General features: G+C 38.0%; 1 protein-coding gene across 2 annotated transcripts in view; it reads left to right on the top strand.

The window, feature by feature from the left end:
* The window catches only part of DOP1B (DOP1 leucine zipper like protein B), a 54,017-nt gene extending 36,507 nt beyond the window's left edge, over positions 1 to 17,510 (top strand). Inside the window, exons 22-37 of one of the 2 annotated variants that reach the window (XM_054074291.1) lie at positions 514 to 639; positions 1,245 to 1,379; positions 2,073 to 2,128; positions 2,936 to 3,040; positions 3,127 to 3,193; positions 4,487 to 4,628; positions 5,029 to 5,111; positions 5,342 to 5,451; positions 8,163 to 8,309; positions 8,727 to 8,788; positions 9,471 to 9,599; positions 10,103 to 10,239; positions 10,587 to 10,642; positions 11,124 to 11,273; positions 11,732 to 11,861; positions 12,525 to 17,510. In XM_054074291.1, the coding sequence (XP_053930266.1) occupies positions 514 to 639; positions 1,245 to 1,379; positions 2,073 to 2,128; positions 2,936 to 3,040; positions 3,127 to 3,193; positions 4,487 to 4,628; positions 5,029 to 5,111; positions 5,342 to 5,451; positions 8,163 to 8,309; positions 8,727 to 8,788; positions 9,471 to 9,599; positions 10,103 to 10,239; positions 10,587 to 10,642; positions 11,124 to 11,273; positions 11,732 to 11,861; positions 12,525 to 12,782 (1,893 nt within the window). In that variant the 3' untranslated portion in view covers positions 12,783 to 17,510. The remainder of the gene's footprint in view (positions 1 to 513; positions 640 to 1,244; positions 1,380 to 2,072; positions 2,129 to 2,935; positions 3,041 to 3,126; positions 3,194 to 4,486; positions 4,629 to 5,028; positions 5,112 to 5,341; positions 5,452 to 8,162; positions 8,310 to 8,726; positions 8,789 to 9,470; positions 9,600 to 10,102; positions 10,240 to 10,586; positions 10,643 to 11,123; positions 11,274 to 11,731; positions 11,862 to 12,524) is intronic. The other variant, XM_054074282.1, reaches the window with a different exon arrangement.
* The last annotated feature ends 54 nt before the right edge of the window (positions 17,511 to 17,564 follow it).

Genomic DNA, 17,564 nt, shown 5'->3' with positions numbered 1-17,564 from the left:
TTAGGCCACAAAGAATTTTTTTGAGAACTCTTATGAGCTACAGACTTGCACAGTACCTACCTACAAAAGTAGATTTTTCCCTGTTCTTTTTGCCCATCTGCACCCTTACCTGTTCTGTTTAATGTTTTGCTTTTTCTGTGAGCTTCTGTTAATACCTGCTGTAAAGCCAGCCACCTGTGAAGTGTCTGCACCTCCCACAGGCAGCAGAACTTGTACCCAAAGAAATAAAAAAAAAAAAAAAAATACTAGACTTTTCCCTTCTTCTGTGGATATTGGTAAATCATACTAGCAAAAAATGTCTGTAGGACATTTTCAAACAAATCTGCCTTCCATCTGTAAGAAGGATACACAAGCACAAACAAATGAGAAAACTAGTCTGTCACATATATAAAGAGATTCCTTTGTTCTTCTGTATTTTCTGAACATCCTGGGAAAATGAATAATGTTTTACAGACCACGCAACAGCTTTTATCTTACAAGGTTTAGCATTGTTATTTTTTTTTCCCTCTGTAGACTTTAAGAACTAAAATACTGGACTTCATAAATCCATTGACAGCACAACTTGGAATCCAGTTGATGGCAGCAATTGCAGCAGTATGGAATAGCAAGAAACCTCATAGGAATCAAAGTAAAATCAAGGTGAAAGAAAGACACCCTTAGTTTTCCAGTACAAAGGCAAATGTTACATTTATATGATCAGTTCTAAACTCTGGGCTTGTTTATAGATTCATTGGCGGTTTTTACATGTTTGTAATAGCAAGCCACTGAAAAATCTGAAATGCTCTTATTTATACATAATTCCACAGAGCAACAGGACTACACTTAAATCTAAGTAAGTAATCGAATAAAAAATACAGTGTGGCCATTTGAGTCTGATAGTATAGACATTTTTTAATTCAATACTGAATTGCAATCTTAGGATTGCAACTTGCCAGCTGTATTTTAAAGACCTTCAATCAGCTCCATTTCCAGAGAAAAGTTAGAGTTGTAGTATTCTCTGGAACTAACCATTTATTCTAAGTAGAACACCTCTTTCTTGTCTCCTTTCATTTGAGCATAATGAATTTGTTTTCATAAAGCTGTTGGGAGATCTGTATATGGCAAATTGTTGCATGCTTGATTTAACTTGTCTAATTTATGTTTTTTATAAATATTGATATTTGAGTAATAACACAAAAACCTGCTTTTTTAACTTCATGTTTTGACTGGTACAGTGGTGTGAGGGATGTGTTTTGTTTTGTCAGATTCTTCCAGTGGCTAGTGCATCTCAGCTTATTCTTGTGGACTTAATATGTGCCCTTAACACATTGAAAATTGACACTATATTGCATCTAATCAAAGAGGTAGTCAAGAAACCATCACAAATCAAGGGTGAAGAGGTAATCATGAAGATAATTCCATTTTCTTAATATATTCTATTCTGGATCTATTCTAATGTGTCTTCTAAATATAGTTAGAAGGAAAGTTGGTGGGGTTTATTTTTTTTTAAATGTATGATTCTCTTTTGCTGCTGAATGTTATGTTTTCCAGAATGTGAGTTTCTGTGTTTTGACCCATTAATGTAAGTAAGTAAGTCCTTCACAATATTTTGCTAGAGAAGCTGCAGGTAATGAAAAAGTGTGGAGTCCTCCACTACCAAAGGTGCTGACAATTTTCATAAAGCTGCTGCAGATATACAACTCAGTGGCTCACTTTTATCTTTCTAACCTTATTTGAACAGTTAGAAATACTTCACAGTGAGTGAAGTATCTTCTAATCGGCTTTCAAGGAAAACCCGTTTTCAAGGAAACCGATTTTGCTACTATGCACTCCATTGTAGGAGCTCCTACAGCTCTGACTAAATGGTAGCAGGTATTCCAAAGTGATGTGACTGCTTCTGAACTAGCATCCTCTATTCAAGCTCTGAATTTCTTTGTACTGCTGTATAGATAGTTTTATCATAGTTGGTCACCTGTTAGAGTACAAGTGGCTCCTAAGAAGGGTGTGTTAACCAATAAACACAAGTATTCAAGAGCTTGGACCTTCTTTTCTTCCTGATGGCAAATAATTTTGGGTTTGCTTTTATTTTTCAGAAATCTTCTCTTGTAGATATTCCAATGTTGCAGTTCAATTATGCTTTCATTCAAAGGTAATTCAACGATTATAAAAGAGAATTTTATGTTTGACTCTAGTTAGGATAACAGCCAGCATCACTATTTGTACTTTACTTTGATCTTCATGTCACAGCATCACAGAAGACAGTTATGTAGGAAATGGTTGTTGCCACTACACTGTTACATGACAGATAGACACAAGACATTGACCTGTTGATAATACCAGTCTGAAAGCCTAATTTTATATTAAAGGAGCAACATACTTCAGGCATCTCGTTAGCAAGAAACTTGCATAATTTCTTATAGTCTTTCTCCTTATCTATTCTGTTTTACTAGATGGATGGATAGAGAACTACATTCAGTAAAACAGCTGTGGCTGCAGTTTGTATTGGACATGTAGTGGGTCAGGCAGTTGATTGGAAACATTCCTTTAATCAAAAATCTTCTTCAGATACTTGGCTTTTCTCATATGGAAGCCTTGGGATATATCAGACTGCACAATATACTGCAATAAGATGTAGAGATAAAGTAAGATGGCATACAGTGGAGTGTTTAGCTAAACTTTATTTCTTTTCCTCCCCCTGAAGATCCAGCTGTCTTACAGTGCTGCCTAGCGTACTGCGTGTGCTGCTAGCATTTACAGATGTATGCACATTGCCTGTGCTGTTGGATATTTATACCATGTTGTTGGATCATTTACAAAAGAGCAAGATGTAGAGGGCAAATATTGATGCAAACTTTTAGGCCACCAAGTTACACATTCTGGTTTTTTCAGTTTTTCCTTAACTCTAACTTCAGGATTGGGTGCATTTTGGTTTTTTTGGTTTTTTTTTTTTTGGCAGACTGCCTGTCTCAGCCTTGCAGGAGAACTTCCAGTCTTTATTAGGACTCCTCAAAGAATCTGTGCAGTTGAATTTGGCTCCTCCTGGACACTTTCTTCTTCTCAGGTAGTGTGTAAGAAAGAAGAAGGTTTATAGAAGCATTGAGTAGACCTGTCCAATTACTAACTCGGAGTGAATTGATTTTCCCACAGCACTCTGAATGACTTTGTGACTAGGACACCTACTCTAGAAAACAAAAAAGACCAAAAAGACTTGCAGGTACAGTGTATACGTGTATACCTTTTAGTTTATAAATCTGCCACTGTACATCTAAGTAAAAGTGGAGATGGCTTGATTGTGAACATGCATCCAAAAGTTTTAGCTTAGGCCTGGTAAATATGGGAGACTCAAGTGCAAGATAATGATGTACAGAATGTTTCTAACAAAATTTTGACAAAAAATACATGACATTGCAGTGGTAACTATGGACTTCTCAAAGCTGTTTTCCTTGGTTAATTTTATGATTTTTCTCAGTTTAAATCATAACTCAAGGTTGATGTCATTAGTTCATGTCATATGTCTAAGTATTTGAAATTTCAAAACTGTCTAGGAAAATTAGTAGCGTAATTATCCTTGAAGCTCATAGCTGTGTTTGGCAATTCAAATGCCCGTCAGCTCAACTTTTATGTAAAGTAGGGGTGGAGTAGAACAGGATTGTCTTCTCATACTGATTGCGATTTCACCAGAACTGTTTAAGTACTACCTCTATAGGTGTGGGTTTGGCTGTAGGCCAACTTAATGCTGCATATGAGATGAGACAGTGTTATGGTTACAGTACTCCTATGTGCCAACAGAGAAGTTAAGTCTCCACTTCTGCTTCATAGACTTGTCAGCAAAATGATGATAAAAAGACAGATTTGCCATCTTACCGTCTCATAGCCTCTTCTGAAATGACCTTTGCTTTGCTTCAGATACTTGGGATTTGGTTTCAGTAGAGTGACCAGCTTTTCATTTCACTGGGAAATAAATACGCTGAAGTGCGACTATTCACATACTTTGATGCTATGTCTTGCTTACCTCTAATGGAAAAAACTAAATATGACCAGACAGATTGCCGTAAAATAAAACTCTGGCTCACTTCATGCTCGGCCTCCTGATATTAAAGGAATAAAAAGGAGCAGTGTTCAAAACAATAAAAGCATTGGTATGCCATTGCTGAGGGACTGAACAATTCAGATCATGTCTTTGACAGATGACAGCTAATGTGTAAAATGTGGCAGGACTGATGCTAATTTGATTGTGCATTAATGGTAATAGCTTGCGTGGAAAATCATGACTAAAAACTCCTAAGCCAACTTAAAGTTTTTCCTTCTTCTCTTTTTCTTGCTTGTTCTTATTTGAAGTGAGCAGTAATTAGTTATCTTGAGAGCGCAGTTAAATCAGAGGAATATTTATGTTTCTAAGAGATAAAAGTGGCTGCTTCTGAACATGTTCCATATAAAAAGTACTTCACCAAATCAGCCAAGTGATGATAGGTTACATCTGATGCCATATTCTCTGATTATGTTGTAGGAGGTGACCCAAAAAATTTTGGAGGCTGTAGGGACTGTCGCTGGTTCTTCTCTGGAACAGACTAGCTGGCTGAGCCGGAACTTAGAAGTGAAAGCTCAGCCTCAGATTTTGCCAGATGACTTCAACATTGAAGATGTGAATGGTAATATGGTTTTGTTTGACTTTTCACTGCTTTCTGCCCTATGCTTAAGTCAGCAAGGAGTACAAGATGTTTGATAGTGTGTAGTTTGCATGAGATTGGAGTAACACACATGAAAAGTAAAACAAAAAATATGCATTATACTCCAATAACAGCATCAGCCTAAGCGGATTTAGGAAATATGTGCAGATTGCATACAGTACAGAGGAAATATTGCAGGTGCAAGCAATAAGTGGGACAGAACAGCATGGGGCATAAGGTACATCATTGTGGCAACATGCCCAGAAGTATTTCAACTGTAACACCAATATACAAATAACAGTTCTGTTTGGGAAGAAAATTAGGAAACAGCAAAATTTAAACAAGTCTGAAGGAAAAACAAAATTATTTTTTCCTCTTCTAGATACATCAATGGCACCTTCTTCAATGGTTTCTGCCTCCGCTCCTTCGATATACAGTGTCCAAGCTCTTTCTCTCCTTGCAGAAGTAAGTAGGAACCAGATTTGTAGTTGCTGCTCTCATCTGTGGGGTGGTTATTTATTGATGTTATTGAGCAGAGGAATATGTTAGGTCTTCCTGGTAGATTAAATGGGAGCTTAAATCTTTATTGAGGAACCCTATGGGCACACACATGCTAGCCTGAAATATGGCATGTTTTCCCATTTTGTCAGAAATACCAGTTAGAAGTTTAAAGAGACATTCTTTTCATTTTTAAGGTTCTTGCTTCTCTTTTGGACATGGTTTACCGAAGCGACGAGAAGGAGAAAGCTGTGCCATTGATTTCACGTTTGCTTTATTATGTATTCCCTTATCTACGCAATCACAGGTGACTTCTCTCTCTGCACGTGATTTTTCTTAAGTCTGATTTTTTTGACCACACTGTAGGCTTTTGCTTTTTCTTCTGTTTATCCCCTCCCCTGTTTGCATTTTAGTGAGGTACAAGCTATATTTTGCTCATGAGCTGGAGCCATTTGTTGTCTGAGCTTTGTGACAGCTCTGTTTAGCTGTAGGTGCTGTAGCCGGCTTTTTTGCCTTTACTTAAATCTCCCCTTTCCATGTATGTTAGGTAATGGAGGGAGGTTGTGGGATGGAGTGGCAGAGCACTAGGCAGGTCACAGGAGCCATCATGAAGTAGGAGGAGTACCTTATCTCCCTATACTCAGCCTAGTTTTCCAGCCAGAAGCATAGGTGTGGGAGAGATGGATTATATCCTCTGTCAACTGAACAGTATAACCCTTTTCCCACAGAGAAAGGAGGAGGGAGAGGAGAACACTTCCTTGCCATGGGGGTTTCCTTTCCATCTTCCAGGGTCTTATCGGTCCTGATACCTCAGGCTTCCTCACAGTTCTCTCCTGCCTTTCTCCCAGTGCTGTTCCCAGATTTCTTAGAAAGAAAAGACTCTTCTTTCTAGCAGCATTCTGCCAAGTTGCAGGAAGCACCTCTTCTCTTCTCTTCTCTTCTCTTCTCTTCTCTTCTCTTCTCTTCTCTTCTCTTCTCTTCTCTTCTCTTCTCTTCTCTTCTCTTCTCTTCCCTGCTTGCCACCAGTTCCATATTTCTGAGTTGGAGCTGCCCCTACTGTAGCAGGTATCAAGCTTTCCCTCTTTCTGGCTGCTGCCTTTTGGCTACTATATTTTTCTGAGCAGACTAATCTGTACTGAGGCGTGGGAGATCATCATCCACAGCTCGCAGGTGGGCTGGGTGGTGGGTGGAGTGGGGATTGTTTTGAGCATCACTTCGGTCACAGTCAAAACCACTAGCCAGTGTACAGTAGAAAGCAAAAAAGGGTATAGATGGTCAGGGAAGATATAACCAGGTATGCCTAAAAGGGGTGATGAGTTGAGCGTCACTGGGAAGTGAGCATTAAGGCCAGCAAGCCTCAGGGTGCAGCAGTGTTTGAAGACATTTCTATGCTCCTTCTCAAGGTGGGGTGCATTTAAAAAGATGCAGAGAAATTTAGGGGAGCTATTCTTTTCTATTTGTTCTATTTGTGCATTTTCCACGTGTCTGTTACAATGTTTTCTGCTTACTTCACCTCTAACCGAGTCAGTCAGGTTCTGGATGTATGGAGTGCATGTCACTCTTGTTGACCGGGGCATACACCACCTTGCACATGCATCCCATGTCCTCCCTATTCACAGCCGATATGGAAAACCCTGCATGGAGCCACCACTGAATCTGTTCCTGGGAATGCTGGCATCATGATACTGTGCCTGGCCTGCTGCGAGCCAGCAGCTGCAAGACAAACCCTCATTCTATCTCTGCCCAATGTTTGGAAACAGCACAGTTAAAATTGTGATGGACACCATTGCTGTCAGGATGTCCTTGTGAACTGGTACAGGGCATAAATCACCACTTCTGCAATGCAAATGAAGCTCTGAATACCAGGAGTTAGTGAGCTTATTTCCTTGCAAAGAAGATACTGGCATGCCCTTTGGTCTGAGACTGATGGTTCAAAAGCCACAGGCATTGCTGTCAGGGTGAAATTGCTGGAGATGTCCTTTGATGGGTCTCCAGTGTTGGCCTGGCAAGGCCAGTAGTCTTTGTGATCTGTGTAGCCATAACCATAACAAGATGGTCACAGGTTAAGAACGTGGAGCCCCCATCAGGCCCATAGATGAGCTTTCTGATTATCATGTCATACAAGCTACTCAGTAGTTGGACTACAACCTCCGAGACTATCCAGGCCACTGTCCTCTGCACATTGGCGGATTGGTTGCAGAGCTCCACAAAAAGGCAGTAGCCTCACCACCACCACCTCGAAAACACAGGGGCTGCTTAAGTCTTCTGTGAAAGCGTGGTTCCAGCTCACAACAGAAGACTTGGATGACATCCCTTTTCAACCAAAAGTCATGTTTCTGTCTGTCTGAGCACCACCCCCACAACCCTGTTCAGCCATGGGCAAAGCAGTTACCATAGCAAGGATTCATAGCAGGATGCTGTTTGGCATCTGCATCCTCGGTGAAGCTGAGGTACTAGAGGACAAGCATTCATCTATACAGGATCCTTTTGCCTTGAGCCCAGTGCTCCTTCCTTACTGAGCCTTGCAGAGCATGGTGTCCAAATTTGGAGTGGGATGGTGCATAGGGCAGCACAAAGAGAAAACAGGAGTGTTGAGTGTGAGATTTTACACAGGTGATGATGAGATGAGAGCTGACATGTGAGTGTTATCTGGGTGACAGATTAAGCCTGCAGTGGTACCTTCTAAAGGGGTCTGCTGACAAAGATACAGAGTTTTTAGGAAACCTTTATTTGCAAAAGTTTTGAACCACACCTGTGATGGAGACAGACAGTACTGTGCTGTGATACGTCTAGTCTGAAAATATCTCCCCAAAGCAGGTACACTGGAAATGTGAGAAGTTTCTGCACAAACTGTTTTGATCTACTGATCTCTTACTGCTCCAAGTTATGAGCTGACTTAGACATAGCCTGTTGCTGAGTGAATTAGGTTAGAAGTTCTGGGGAACCCTGTAGTTTGTTTTCCGGTTACATAAACTCAACTTTAAACATTATATCCATTTATCATCCTTCTTTCCTCAGTGCCTACAACGTTCCCAGTTTTCGTGCTGGTGCCCAGTTGCTCAGCTCATTGAGTGGATATGCCTATACCAAGCGAGCCTGGAAAAAAGAAGTTCTCGAGTTGTATATGGATCCAGCTTTTTTCCAGATGGACACTTCATGCACTCAGTAAGACGTGACATTGTAGCACTCCAAGATTCTGTTCTGAATTTGCAAAGAAAGGGTTTAAAGGAGATCGGCTAATATGGGAAAGAAAATTCTGTACTTTCTTACAGAATGTAATAATGTTAAAAATGGATCTCAACCTCTAATTCTACTAAATACCTTATAAGCACTTAAGTTTTTATTACAGTGCATATGACTGAACTTGTCCTACACTGATACTTCCCGTAGTGATTAGGGAACTGCATACAGGAGAGCTGGAAGACCTAGAATGCAGTATGTGTTAAACCAGATAAGAGTCTGCATATTGAAAACCATTTGGAAACTGTTTCCTTGTATGAAATATTTGACCAAAATCTTTTCTAAAGTGAATTTATACAAAAGCTTTCTCTGGTTATCTAATTCCTTTTATATGTTGTTCAGTTGGAGATCCATTATTGATCATCTTCTAACGCACGAGAAAACTATGTTTAAAGATTTGATGAGTAAGTATCAGTTACTGATTACTTATTTCTACATTAATTTGAAATCTACTTGCATTTGAGCTATTGGTGCATTTTTAATATACTAATATATCAATAAAATGCAGACAGTACCGTATTTGTGTAATGGACTACGTTGTCACCTTTATTCACAACTAAAATCTATGCCAAGTTAATTCTTTATTTTGGTCTTGTCTAAAACACACCATAAGCATTTTTGTTCTAGAACTGCTTGTGTTGGACTCTCTTCACATTTTGCCATAATTTTATGTTACTGAAGTGTGATCTTTTGCAGCTGTTCCCTGTTAGAAAGCAAGGAGACTTTAGCTAATGTTCTGGTCTCTGTATACTGGCATCGCACTGTAGGAACGTGATGCACCAGTACAGCAAACCTTTGATCAACATGCTTTGATCTCTAATTCAGGCTTGAGGAGAGTGTCCTGGGAATAAGTCATGGGAGAAAGGATGGGATAGGACCCCATAAATTTGCCTAAAGCATCAAAAGAAAAAGCAGCTTCAGTCTCTTTTTCAGATCTTCGAAAAGAATAGTCGAAGGTTTACAATTCACTAATCAGTAGACCCAAAGAGAGCTTTTCTTTTTAAAAGATTTCAGGACATAAGACTTATTTTCAGCCCAAAACACAAGAAGTCTTTATATGGTAGATAATTCTTATCTCTGTTATAGATATGCCGAGCAGCGCCTTAAAACTGTACCCCAGTTTTGAGCAAAAAGCAATGTTGTTGAAGCGGCAAGCTTTTGCTGTCTTTAGTGGAGAGATTGATCAGTATCATCTCTATCTTCCCTTAATTCAAGGTAAGATTTGTAATTTCACCTGCCTTTTTTTTTTCCAGCTGTAACACGTACCTAAATCATGTAAGAAAGGAATGTCGCTATTTTCCAACACATACTTCCATTTCTTAGAAGTTTGGAACAAAATTCATGGTGGTGTGAATGTCTGCATTCTTACAAGTAAATTATCTCATTAAGAGCAAGACAAAAATCTGGATTCCAAAGCCTTTGATCTGGAACTATAACTGGAAACAATCCTTTCGTGGCAATCTTCCAGCCACTCCTGTGCTGTTGTTCTCCTTAAATGTCAGTTTTGACAAAGTTTTGTCTAATATAAAACCACCATGTATTCATTTCTGAATCTTCACTTTTTCTGAATCACAGTTTTGTTAACAGAGTACAAAGGATTCAGCCCAACACTGATGATAAAATACTTCTGTTTCACCAACTTCTACATTTTTTATTTCCCAAAGCAATGCACATTCAGGAAAACAGGGTTTTTTGAGCTTTTTTCATGTTTATTTCAGAACGACTGACTGAGAACCTGCGAGTTGGGCAGACTTCTATAGTTGCTGCACAGATGTTTCTCTTCTTTAGAGTCCTTTTGTTAAGGATTTCTCCCCAGCATCTAACCTCATTGTGGCCAATTATGGTAACTGAATTGGTAAGGAATAAGTAGTGATTTGAAACTAATTAGTGTGTGTGGTTTTTTCCATTTCATCTTTTTCTCCCTTCCAAATACAGCTGCTGTTTGAAAAGGTATGCTTTCATAGCTTTACCTTAGTCTGATAATTTGGGAAAAGATTTAACTTTGTCATTAGGAAATACCTTTTTGATTCATTTTGTTGTTGTTGTTGTTAATGTAATCTCTTACATGATTTCTTAATTTGTTGCAAGTGATAAGAGTAAACTAAGAATCTGTAGTTCTTTATACTATGTGAAGCCTATCTTTTTTGTCACTGAGTTGTATAAATGTTTCAGCACCCTCATAAATAATCTATTTCTTTGAAGATCCAGACATTTCTACAGTTGGAAGAAGATTTAACTGAGGAAGATGAACCATCAAAGTAAGAATTACCATTTGTCTAACAAAGAACTTGTGAAAGCTGGTAACAATTGTACTTGTTCTGTACCTGTAAATCAATCTTTCTTTCTTTCTTTCTTTAAATCTCTGGAATAGGGAGGAAACAACAGGATTTTTTTCCTATTCTATTTGTGTATTTCTGTTACTGATGAATCATTGTTTAGGAATTTTTTAGCAGCTAAAATAGTGATATTAAAAAAAACATAAGTACCACTTATTAGTTGCATGCAAGAAGTTAAGAGATGCTGAGTCCGCATTTGAATATCTTAACATGTTGACATTTTTTCTGAATATTTTAAATTACTTTTTCATCTAGCAGCCTTTTATGTTAATCGCAGTGCTCACAGAATAAAAATAGGTTTTGTTGCACACAGGTGCAAGCACTTATTTGTGTAAATGTGTATGTTTCTCTTTTGCTGAATGAGAAACAGTAGATTTATGTTTTAATGGTGCACTTATCACAGGAGCAACAGCAAGATAAGCAAACAAAAAGTCTCAGGTGATGGCAGCGGAACTGACATACAGCAGAATGAACTATCCTTGTACTTATCAGCTTGTAAGTTTTTGGACACAGCACTTTCATTTCCACCTGACAGGATGCAGTTGTTTCAAATGTAAGTCCTCTGATTACTTACCTGTTCTCCAAGTTGTTACCATTCTTATTCTTTAAGTAATTCCAGATCTCTTTTCTTCTAGGCTTAATTTTGCCATCAGTTCTTTTACAAGCACAGATGTTGATATTCAGACAAATGTAATTCTGGATATTTGGAAAACCAATTGGTCTTGTCACTGTAGGAAGGTTTCACCATCCTTATTAGGAGGCTCTCTTAACTTGGAAAAACTGGGAGAAGGATGGAAACTGTACTTTGCACACGCTTGGGAAATTTTTTGAGCCAGTTGCAATTAAATACTGAAATGAGTAACATCCTTATTTGTCTCTGGCAATAGGATAAATTTATAGTTATGACAGCCCTCTCTGTAAACAAACCAGTTCTCTAATAAGTTATGTATAATCCAAACAAAGATATTTTTTTTCTGCCTGTCTTCTTACCAAGTAATCTATTTGTTTCAGGTACAAATGGGCATTTGTCCCAGAGATGGACATAGAGTCGTCTACTGTGACCTCTCATCTGGTAGAAAATCATCAAGAATGCAGACCACACATTATAAGAATCATGGATCTGCTCAAGATGAAATATGGGGTAAAGAAAGAATGCTTTGCTTGAATCTTTTTTCTTAGTCCCTTAGCTTACTTTTCTAAACAAACTGCAAAAATTTTAAGTTAGGCCACAGGTTTTTAGATATTCTAATAAGATTCAAGAGGCTTTTGAAAATTATCTGCCAGCTTTCATATATATATCTTGAAGATATCAGATTGCTTTTAAGTGAGAAAACGATAGGTAGTTTTCTTATTACTCCCTTAAATCTGCCCAGAACCACCCAGTTAAAACAATTTGTCTCAGACAGGACTGGTATTTATGAAAAAGGCTGCTGTACTTTGTCAAAAAAAGTTCACCACAATATCATTTTAAATTACCATTAAGATTTAATGTTCTTTCAGAAAATGAAATAGGACATTAGTGTTTCGGAGATGTACCTCTGTATTCTGTATTCTGTATTCTGTACTGTGAAAACTAGTCCAAAATTGCTGTGTTCTGAACTTGTGAGACTTGGATTTAATGAAACCATTAAGCTGAACATAGAAATAATTCAGTATACCATCTATACAATTTATACTGTGATTCAGCTCTAGTCTGTGTATCTCTTAGTATGAAAAAAGTGTATAGTACAGGGTTCAGACAAGCCATAAGAGCATTGTATCTTAATGTAAAACCCTTAGTAAATATAGATTTGTTTGCTTACAGGAAACAAACAACACTGAGGGAATTACCAAGAAGCACAAATGTCCTCTTTTGAACTTCCGCTATATATCTAGCATCACCCAGCTTATGCCCTTCTTCAAAACTCTGTGTTGTGCATTTACAACAAATGGGAATGAATCCCAGAATTCACATATTCAAGCATCTCTCTCTGTGGACTATGTTGGCAGTAAAGGCATAAAGATCTTGCAACAGCTTGAAGAGAGCGTAGAATGTGACTTCCTGGAAAACATGGAAAGTTAAGCCACATGTCAGATGCTTGGCTCGTGGTGAATAAAGAGCAAAAAAAGGGAAGACTGCAATTACTCTCCTCTTTTTTCCCCAGTTTTGAAACCATATTTTTGGGTTTTATTCCTGCTGTTGTGGAGTGCTCTTCAATAATCCAGGCTTTTGAGTTGGTGTTAAAAAGCAGGATTCTACAGTATCTGGGATGGGGAGGGGGAGTATGATTTAGTAGTAATTTATCACAGTTACTGTATTCTTCTACCTTTTTTTTCAATGTGAAGGATTAAAGAGATTTTGTAAATAAAGGAAGAATATTTTTGACTTGGTGAAAGTAGCAACTGAACCATTTATCCAGTAACTCCTCAAGTAAGTATTTTAAACAGCTTTTGAAAATGTGTTCTGAAAGTGAATTTAAGAAAAAGCTACTAATTGCATGTCAGTGTACAATCAGGGTGCACATAAGTCATTTCCTGAGGTAAAAGGCCGCTTCTACTTCTCCTTTCTTTAACTTGTCCTAAAACTTACCAACCTCTAAACAGATCACCCAAATTTCAAACAGATGTATTTTATAAATCTTAGCATTGTGCACATAACTGCAAACTGGCCGTGTTTGTAATTTCAACTCTGTGCTATAATAGCATTCTTCAGGATTAATGATTCCTAAATAAAAGATAAATACATAAATAAAAGACAAACCTATGCAATAACATTTTGTAATTTACATTAGTTGAAGGTTTTTTTATTTTAATTAATTGACTAAAATATTCTAATTCAGTATTTTAAATTAAAAGACTTCATTCTTTCAGTGACTAAGGTCACTTTGCAACTTCTGAAATGCAAATAATTGAAGATAATTCTGTAAAAATATAAATTGCTCTATACCAACAGCCTAGTTAAAATGGAAAGAAAATTCTTTTTTTTTAAAGAACGCTTTTTATACAAAAGAATGTATTTGGCTGTTCGTAGGTGTTAATAGAGGTAGAGAGATCATCTACAGTGCCACGACTACAGTAATGTTCAAGGTGCAGCGTATTTTGGAACTGCACTGCTACCACTGCCCAGGAACTGGGAGAGAAGGATTAGTTCTAGCACCAAACAGCGCAGCTGCATGTCTGAAGGATATTTCTGATAGCCAGTGGATAAGCATTATCATAGCAACACACACAACTAAAGGTTCAGTAAGAATTTTTTTTAAATGAGGAGGTGGACTCCATTGAATTTTCATATTCAGTAGATTATCTAACTGAATTTGTGAAGCTAATTTGTCTGGGAGGGGAAGTTTAGCACATTTTTTATGGTGAAAAGCTTTGTCTGCCTTTTTTTTTTTTTTTTAAACCATCTTTGCCTCCAACTAAGTTGATTTTGTAAGATATACCTGCAGACTGGTACATGCTTTTTGTGTGTTATTTTGTGTTGTTATTTGGAACATCGCAACTGAGGTAAATGTGCTGGGTATCAGACTTCACCACTGTCATTTTGCTAACTAAAAAAGAATATACAAAATATATGGTTTAATATCACCAGGTTGTGAGGTCAGGGTTGTTTGGGTTTTTTTTCAATACCCAAACAACAAACATGGAAGGCTAATCTGCAGTGGTTTCTTACCTACATATGTATGAAGTTTTCATCTTTGGATTATAAACTAAAATAATGAAACACTGAACAATGTGCTTTACTATGATAATGCTGTAATGCTCTATGAAGAAAATACTAAAATAGGTGTATGCTAAACTTAAATAGCTTATGTGCATTTTTACAGTTAAGGAAAATAATAGACTGAAATGTAATGTGCAGTCACTAAGAATGTGAATTATCTGTATTATATAATTTATTAATGATCTCTAATGCTGTTGGAATGTGCACAAGCGAAAAGTTATCCTTTTAAAGCATTACTTGAAAATTGGAGCAGGTATTTTTGAAATGTTGTGTTCATTACTTACAAATATTCAATAATTTTTAAAGAGAATATTGCTAATACTGAAGATGATTTGGTAGGGTTTTTTTCAGCTTTCTGGTGGTTGCTTTCCATGCTTGGGTATTTCTCTTAAAATCCTGATGAGATACTGTCAGATGGGCTATTAAAATCTAAGACAGCTTTTTGCCATCAAATCTTTCGTTTTACATTCTCCCATAAGCTATATAAACCTGTGCTTTCACATAGTTTCCACACTAACTGAAGATGGTGAAACAGTAACTTCAAGGGGTTTATCATCTTTTCCCTTGAGAAAAGAATGTCGCGTTCTGCCTATTTGAGATGTGCAAGGGATTGGAGATCAGTTGCTTCCTCCTTGGTGGTGAACTTTAAAAACTCAATGACTTAGGTCTGTATAACTTCTAGGATGATTTTACCATCTACAAAAACACCACTTGCTTCTAACTCCTGCCTTCGTACTTAAATTTACCTTTATTCTGTGGTCCTGCAGGTGGCTCCTTTAAACAGCCTCAGATATTTGTGACTTGCAGAATCTAATTCTTATTAGGAAAAATTCCTTTTAAATTATTATATAAGCAGATGCTGTATCATTCTAGATAGGGTGTGAATAAGGAGGAAAAGGTTCTATCTTAAAAAGTACTACTTGGGTAGTGGAGGGGCACAGTTCCATAGGCCTAAAAATATCTCTAGCTGCATAACTTTATTCCTTTTCTATATGGGACTAACTGTAGTTATTTTACTTCTTATGCTTACTGCTGTTAAATCCACGCAAAGGAAGGCTATGCTGCTCTAACACTGGTATTGCCAAAGCAGAATAACTTAACAGTAGATGAATCTGAAAAAAACTTTTGCCTCAAACTCAGTATCAAGAACAGGAGAGAATATGCTTTTGCTTTGCTGTGTAGTTCTTTGCTTGTTTTCAGAATACCCAAGCATGGCTCTCTCTTTCAGATACTTCAGCTGAGATAGTATAGCAACGGTGCATGATAAACAGAGGGATATATATTTAAATATGCAAAAGGATTTCATTTTCCAGAAGGAAAAAAAAAGTAGCAGGTACAAACAAGGTAATTTACAAAGAACAGCAGAACTCAAAATATGGAGCATTAAGCAGTGGTTAAGTGTTTTCAATATTATATTTGAATGTAATTCTTCTAGTAATATTAAATGTTATTTTGAAATACCTTTTCAAATGCAATTGTCATTTTTCACACTAGCTTTACTGCTCACACACCAACTTTACTTTTTATCTGATTCTGTAAAAGAAGAGGAACTGCATGGAGAAGATGGAGGAAGCTGCTGCTGCAGCATCAGGGGGGTTTTTTGTTGACCTACAGGCACTGAGCTATTGTTCAGGAAGAGTACCTCTCCCTGGGATATTAAGGTCTGCTGTTGAATAATGCCTTCTCTGTGTGCCAGAGTTTTCCAATCTTCAATCTGTATGCTGTTACATGTTTAGGACAAATGCCCTGAAAGTACTGCCTTTTCATTTGGAAGGAAGAAAACTCTTCCATACAACTGAGCTTGAAAATCTAAGGCCAGAGAAGTATGGGTTGGCCATTTATGTTTGGCAGTAACAACAGACTTCCATCTTCTGCAATCACTGTTGCTGTGCAGCTCCCCTACTTAAATACTGTTTTTCTCCTCGTGATCAGTTCCCAGAGCTTAAGATGAGGCCAACAGCAGTGGTGATTGCACAGCAGATTGGGTTGTTGGATCCCATTTCTGCAAAGAGATCAAAGGAATGGAGGAAGCAGGCAGATGGAAAAAAAATAAATGATTGATCAAAACTGATGACACTTCCAGACAGAGGTGGAGGTATGTTTTCCGTGATCATTGCATGATCAGAGGCAACTGTGCAGGCATAATGTATTCCTTGTAACCCAAATACAGTAATTGGTCTCATTTATGTTGGTGGGCAGTGTTGTGAGGCCTTAATATGGCTGGGGGAGGGAGGAAGGAGGCTTTTGTTGAATCTAGCAGGGGAAAGCACTTCCCTCAACGGCTGTTGCAGGCTGCTCCTCAACTAAACACTGTTTCTCACAGTTTTCTGCTTGAGAAACTGGCTGCCATCGCCCTGGACAGACGCACCCTCTGCTGGGTTAAAAACTAGCTGGATGGCCAGGCCCCAAGACTCATTGTAAATGGAGTTAAATCCAGTTGGAGGCAGGTCACAGGTGGTGTTCCCCAGGGCTCAGTGCTGGGTCCAGTTCTGTTCAATTTCTTTATGGATGATCTGGACAAGGGGATTGAATGTACCCTTAGTAATTTTTCGGATGACACTAAGCTGGGAGGAAGTGTCAATCTGCTTCAGGGTAGGGAGGCTTTGTAGAGAGACCAGAACAGGCTGGATTGATGGGCTGAGACCAACAGGATGGAGTTCAGCAAGGCTGCTGGGAAATGGATTGAGGAATGGTTAAGTGAACAAGGACATGAGAATGTTGAGAATTGGATTGAGGAATGGTTAAGTGAACAAGGACATGATTCAATGGGAAAGCTTTGTGAGACACCTATAGTATAAATGGAAACTTTGTTAAACTCTGAGTGTGGGTACGGACTGAAAGAAGAGTAAGCATGCAAGGAGGAACCTCTAAGAAGAAATTTCTAAGGGACAAGCGGATCTTTCACAAGGAAACAGGATGGAACACTGAGCCCAACTGTAACTGCAATGTAACTGCAAGAAGATAAACAGAGCTTGAAAGTAACAGCATAGCAACAATGAATCAACAGGACAAATAGTTTTAGTAACTAATCATGTAGAGGCCATAACAAAGCATCTTTTGAATGTTAAGATATATAATCCGGGTTGATTTTGAATAAAGTCGAAGCTTGCTTTATCACTCATACTGAGTCATCTGCTTGCTTCC

The sequence above is a fragment of the Cuculus canorus genome, chromosome 1 (genome assembly GCF_017976375.1).
Source record: "Cuculus canorus isolate bCucCan1 chromosome 1, bCucCan1.pri, whole genome shotgun sequence".
In the NCBI taxonomy this organism is placed as follows: Eukaryota; Metazoa; Chordata; class Aves; order Cuculiformes; family Cuculidae; genus Cuculus; species Cuculus canorus.
Note: the sequence above shows the minus strand (reverse complement) of the source record. Positions and strands in the feature narration are given on the sequence as shown.